This window comes from Austrofundulus limnaeus, unplaced genomic scaffold (assembly GCF_001266775.1).
Source record: "Austrofundulus limnaeus strain Quisiro unplaced genomic scaffold, Austrofundulus_limnaeus-1.0 Scaffold1614, whole genome shotgun sequence".
NCBI lineage: Eukaryota > Metazoa > Chordata > Actinopteri > Cyprinodontiformes > Rivulidae > Austrofundulus > Austrofundulus limnaeus.
The window spans coordinates 1,994-8,304 of NW_013954016.1; the positions used below are offsets into that span (position 1 = coordinate 1,994).

At 43.1% G+C, this 6,311-nt stretch overlaps 1 protein-coding gene across 3 annotated transcripts in view; it reads right to left on the reverse strand.

Moving 5' to 3' along the window:
- Window positions 1-404: 404 nt before the first annotated feature.
- Window positions 405-6,311, reverse strand: part of tecpr2 (tectonin beta-propeller repeat containing 2) — a 26,194-nt gene continuing 20,287 nt past the window's right edge. For all 3 annotated transcript variants that reach the window (XM_014033063.1, XM_014033062.1, XM_014033061.1), the window contains exons 24-27: window positions 3,446-3,594; window positions 2,351-2,492; window positions 2,125-2,274; window positions 405-1,317 (exon numbers count right to left, since the gene is read on the reverse strand). In XM_014033063.1, the coding sequence (XP_013888517.1) occupies window positions 1,166-1,317; window positions 2,125-2,274; window positions 2,351-2,492; window positions 3,446-3,594 (593 nt within the window). In that variant the 3' untranslated portion in view covers window positions 405-1,165. The remainder of the gene's footprint in view (window positions 1,318-2,124; window positions 2,275-2,350; window positions 2,493-3,445; window positions 3,595-6,311) is intronic.

Genomic DNA, 6,311 nt, shown 5'->3' on the forward strand with positions numbered 1-6,311 from the left:
TTATAAACTAAAATATATGATCATAAATCTGTCAGTTTCCCTTTAATTAAGAGTAGATTTTATAAATCACAACCTTGGCGTGAAAAGTGGCGTGCACAAGTTTCTGGGCTCAACTTGTGCGTACGCCAGTTTTATAAATCCAACCCCTGTTCTGTTAATGTTACTGTGATGATCATGTTGGAAAACTGTATATAGTACATTTCACACATTTTGTGCCTTTTCAGGTAATAAAAATGAACAAAAGCTGCCGTTTTCTCCAGTTTTCGGTGAACAGCAATAAACTTTCACCTCCTTAGATGTAATTTTGGTCATCTGAGCTTCATATTAGACCAGTTCTATGTTGACTGAGGTCATTTGTGATAAAATAAAATGAATAGTAAAAAAAAAATAAACAGAGCGAGCTGTTATTTTTGTTAATAATCTGGTTTAGTGTCCCTTTATTGTCCACATTTAGAACCACAACAGACTCAACTGAGGCTGAAATCCTGGTTTTAGAAATCAGAYACGACCTTTGACCTTTGCTACAGCTCTGAAAAGTCCCTGATCCACCCGGAACTGATAAAACATTTAAACATCTGTAAACTCAGGTCCAAACCTGGACRGACTGATCCGTCCAACGTCCCATAAATAAATAAAAGCAGCGTTCCTTGAAGGGTTGCCCGTCATCCGGCACCTCGTTTGACCCGTCAGCTCTCAGGGTTACGATGTGACTCAACTACGACCACAACAAACTTCAGCTCCACGTCGAAAGAACCGACTGAGTTTCAGGTCGACCAGCTGTGGCGGCCATCTTGAAGTTGCAGATGTTCATCCAGTTAACTTCTGAGTTTTATTAAAAAAAAATCAGTCCAGTGGCTCGTGAGATATTTTGTTAACAGGCAGAAAAACTCTACAGTGGACTTCAAACCAGTTTGTACCAGTTTGAAGTGGGCTGTAAGAAAAAACAAAAAAACAGTAGTAAACTTAGATAAGCCCCTCCCCCTCCACACACCTGCCAGGTTAAAGTGCTTTATGTTATTACAAAAATAAAACAAATGTTTCTTTCCTTAATGTTCCGTYACAAAGAAAAGAAAAAAAAAATTGTCTTGTTTGGAGTTTTGTCCCGCCCTTATTTAAAGTGACATCACAGCGTCCTTCAGAGTGGACCCAGACCRGACGAACCGGGTCAGATGAGCTCCCACTCATCGTCAACGCTATCTCCTCCGAGGGCCGGGTCCAGGCGCGGCGGGCTGCTCGGCATCTGTGGGAGGAGCTTGGTCAGCCTGCGGCACAGTCCGCCGATGGGAGTCACCGCCCACAAGTCTTCATCTGCCGTAACTGTGGAGAGAGACGCACCTGACAGGTGACTGGACACACGGGTTCTTCTGATCTGAGAATAGTGGAACTAGCTTCTCATTTGGAGGATTAGCTTTTATGCTAACTTTGGAAACCGTTAGCGGACCATTAGCTTCCGCTAAATTATGTGCTAATTWTAAGTGCTAAAAACTCACAAGCGTAAAACTTCTATTTTTATAGTGTTTATTCTAAATTAAATAAAAACTATCCCCTCTTACAAGCAGTGCTGGACGTGTCGTGTGTTAGCATGTAGCATCTTTAGCAGCTAAACTTCAAACTAAGCATCAAAAAGAAATAAAATAACATTTAACAATATTTAAATAAACAACATTAAATATGGTAGATAAATTATTTGATATTCGTTGTCTGACTAACTTCAAATAATATTTATAAATACAAACTCACAGATATGCTTTTATTCTGAAAGTATCACAAATTAAACAGCTGTAACTGGTTTGGATTGGTTGATTTGCCAAAGATGACCCCGCCCACCTTCAAATTAAACCAATAGCAAACTAACAACAGGTTTTTTTGTCACTCCTAGTCATCTCAGCAGTTAGYGTTACTTCCACTAATTGTGTTACAGATTTAGAGGTTTAGCGTTAGCTGGGCCACAACTTTACCATTCTGAACAAAACCTTAAAGCTAAAATAGTAAATTAGCACCAAGAGAAAATATGAATTTAAAACATTTAGTCACTCAGGAGGAAACTAACACTAAAAGAGAAAATTACAGGCTTTTAGAGATTGTAGAGATAAATACATAAAAGTATTTAAAGTCCAGTTTTACCAGTGAAACAGTTGGCGTTTCCGGGGATTTTCTTCCAGTAATCTCCTGCGGGGTTTTTGTCAGAAATGCCGTAACGTCGGGCCAAGTCTCCGTTCACGCACCGGACCCAGGCGGTCCGACAGCTGAGGACCAGCTGACGGACCGCCAGCCCTGCAGACGCACACACAGACACACAGTTATACACACATTACACACACCAGACAGGCGTGGAGAGCAGGGCCAGTGCCTGGTACGAAGTCCCAGCCGGTCCCAACAGGCATTTCGTCGCTCAGTCCGGTCCGGACAAAAACACTTCCCTTGTTGTCCAGAACCCAGAGGAGTCGATCGTTGGGACTCGTGTGGATGCTGACCACCTGCACTCCGGTTGGCTGAAACACACAACACCGCAATGACATGTGGACACAATCCTGTTCAAGATGGCCGCCACGGCTAGGAATCGACCACAACACATACCACTGGTTACACAACATCTTTGTATAAAACTTAGSCTTTAACTGTCTGTTAGCAAAATATTAAATAAACCATTAGTAGGATTTTAAGGTGCCTGTCACAAACATGTCCTACAAACACAAAAAGTCAATAAAACATCTTTATATGTACAAAACCTGAAATTTTGTTACATAATGCAGATTTTCTTTTGGACTTGGCTCAACCAAGGTGAAACAGGAAGTGACATCAAAGAGAAACTCTTTAAGAAAGTGAACTTCCTGCTTCTTTTTTTTATTAAAACAATATTGAAACTGACTCTTCATCTCTGATAGATTCTTCTCTACAGTCTGTGTTGATAGTTATCATAGCAACGCTGTTTACATGCAGACATTCCCCTGTGACATCACTTCCTGTTAGTGAACATGTGAAWATCTCAACTGTTAGTCTCAGAGACGTGAAATGCTTTTTGCCATGTTTTTCAATGCCATTTTCCAAAAATGCATTAATATTTGTTGTAAAATTTTGATGTGACAGACACTTTAAAGAGATCATAACCATTTAATCCAGTTCAAGATGGTAACTGCAGGAAATGAACTATAGCTAACACAAAACTGCTTGTAACTCAATCAGTTTAATAGATATTGAGCTAAAACTTTGTGTGGTGGTAGCAGAGGTACAATGGTTAAAACTGTTCCTTTACAACAAAACAGATTTCTGTTCAACACTTGTATTTTTAACAGCAGAGCAAAACTAAAGAGGCCAAAAATGACCAAAAGCAGCAAACAATCAGCCTGTCCCACGGCCATTAATACGGTTGCAAAGCTAAACCACAGAGCAGACACCTGAGAACCAGCTGACTGACACACACACACACACACACACACACACTAACCTGCAGAGGCGGGTCGATGGGGATCCAGGCCGGCATCATCATGCTGGAATTGAGCGGCTGAGTTCCGACTCTGAAGTAGACGAGTCCTCGACTGTCCACGGCCCAAACGTTCTGACTGCCGCAGCTCACATTGACCAGACGCACACTTCCTGTAACACACAGGTGATCACTTTACCTGGTCAACCTAAATTCATTTAAAATTAATTCTGTTTAAAAAAATAATAGTGTTTTTTTTATTTTATTTTACATCTTTAAGGTGTTGCATAAATGAAATAATAAAACCAGAACATCCAACCCTACAACGTGATATGAGAGCCAAAACTATAAATATTGCTAAACCAGCAGTTGCTACATCCTTGTAGCAGGAAGCTATATCTAGTCCTAACGCAGCCAAGTCATTGATCTGATTAATGATAGGCCGGCACCTCTAACTGAGCAGCTGGCCCCGCTAACTGAGAGGCTAGCGCCGGCCAATGAGAAGGAGACTATTCCTTTGTGTTAGCATCGAAGGGGCTAACATCTGTCATGGATAAGCTCTCCTTTAGCTTTGGAAAGGCTAGCGACTAGCATGCACAAGTTGGTGTTAGCCTCAGAGAGGCTAGTGACTAGCATGGATAGGCTGGCATTAGCCTGCTTATGCCTAGTAATGCCAGTTTATCCATGCTAGTCGTTAACCTCTCTAATGCTAACACCAGGCTATCCATGCTAGTCACTAGCCTCTCCAATGCTAATGCCAGCTTATCCATGCTAGTCACTAGCCTCTCCAATGCTAATGCTAGCTTATCCATGCTAGTCACTAGCCTCTCCAATGCTAATGCCAGCTTATCCATGCTAGTCACTAGCCTCTCCAATGCTAATGCCAGCTTATCCATGCTAGTTGTTAGCCTCAACAATGCTAATGCCAGCTTATCCATGCTAGTTGCTAGCCTCTCCAATGCTAACGCCAGCTAATCCATGCTAGTCACTAGCCTCTCCAATGCTAAATGCCAGCTAATCCATGCTAGTCTCTAGCCTCTCCACTGCTAAATGGCAGCTTATCCAAGCTAGTCTCTAGCCTTTCCAATGCTAATGCCAGCTTATCCATGCTAGTTGTTAGCCTCAACAATGCTAATGCCAGCTTATCCATGCTAGTTGCTAGCCTCTCCAATGCTAACGCCAGCTTATCCATGCTAGTTGTTAGCCTCAACAATRCTAATGCCGGCTTATCCATGCTAGTCTCTAGCCTCTCCACTGCTAAATGGCAGCTTATCCAAGCTAGTCTCTAGCCTTTCCAATGCTAATGCCAGCTTATCCATGCTAGTTGCTAGCCTCTCCAATGCTAACACCAACTTATCCATGCTAGTTGCTAGCCTCTCCAATGCTAACGCCAGCTAATCCATGCTAGTCACTAGCCTCTCCAATGCTAAATGCCAGCTAATCCATGCTAGTCTCTAGCCTCTCCWCTGCTAAATGGCAGCTTATCCAAGCTAGTCTCTAGCCTCTCCACTGCTAATGCCAGCTTATCCATGCTAGTTGCTAGCCTCTCCGATGCCAACACAAATGAATAGTCTCCTCCTCATTTACCAGTGCCGGCCTGTCAGTTAGCGGGGCCGGCCTATCATTAATCAGATCAATAGCTGGTTTCAGAATAGATATAGCCTCCTGCTACAAYGATGTAAAAACCGCTGTTGTGCAATAGTCTGAACTACCATATATCATTGTCCTCTTACTTTGTGAGACAATAATATATAAGGTTTGTGTTTTTATTCCTGCTGAAGGTTGGCGCGCAGGCGTTTGATGTCAACACTGAGCTGCATCTGGTGTCGATTRTCTCCCGACACCTCGACTCTTCTCACCGTTTGCTGACGCTCCTGTTTCCTGTCAGATAAAGTCTTTCCTGTTTTATAGACCATCTTCAGGCAGTCATGTGGCTTCTGATAGTGAGAAGGGCAAAGGGACTAAAAACAGATCCGTCTGTCTCACACATGTTGACCTCTGAGTTACACAACCTCAGGCTGTCAGGCTGACGGAGAAACACAGCTGACTGAGTGTGTACGTCTGAATCACTCTGTGTGGAGGCTGACACCGTCAGACGGATGAGCGTGGCTCCATGCCCGACGTGTTGGGTTTCAAATCATATCCATGGTTCCTGTCCAACAACCCGACCTGCGTCACAGTCATTAAACACCACATTACACCCAACACGCTCAGCAGGATCTGCTCTGAACACTGATCCTGTTCCTGGAGGCTCTGTTGTCTGGGGTTTCAAACTCTGGAGTCTAGCATGGAAAAACTGGTTTCAGGGGGATAGTTTGAAAACTCAGAGGACATCACTGCCAGAACCAGAACAAAGTGCAGGTACCTCTGTTGACCCCTGAATGGTAGGAAGTGCTACGTGTCTCTGTGCAGCGAACACAGAATACAAATAACAGAACATTCAAAACCAATCTCAGAGTCTTGAAGAGTCCCTGTTGGGTTTTGAACCCTGAAACAGAACTTTGAGTTCTTATTGATCTTCTTGTCCCTGTTGACTCGGGTTTATCTGTTGTTTTGGATTTAACTGCTGACTTACAGTCGATCACAACATTCTTTGGTCGACTCAAACGTGTTGTTGGACTGAAAGAGACAGATCTGTTCTGAGGATGTCCTGTTTGTCTAATAAGTCCTTTTCTGTGTCCATGAAGAAATACCCTTCTTCCATTTAACTTACAGACCTGAAGAATCCTCAAGGATGGATGGATGGATGGATGAACAGGTGGATGGATGGATGGATGGATGGATGGATGGATGAACAGGTGGATGGATGGATGGATGGATGGATGGATGGATGAACAGGTGGATGGATGGATGGATGGATGAACAGGTGGATGGATGGATGGATGAACAG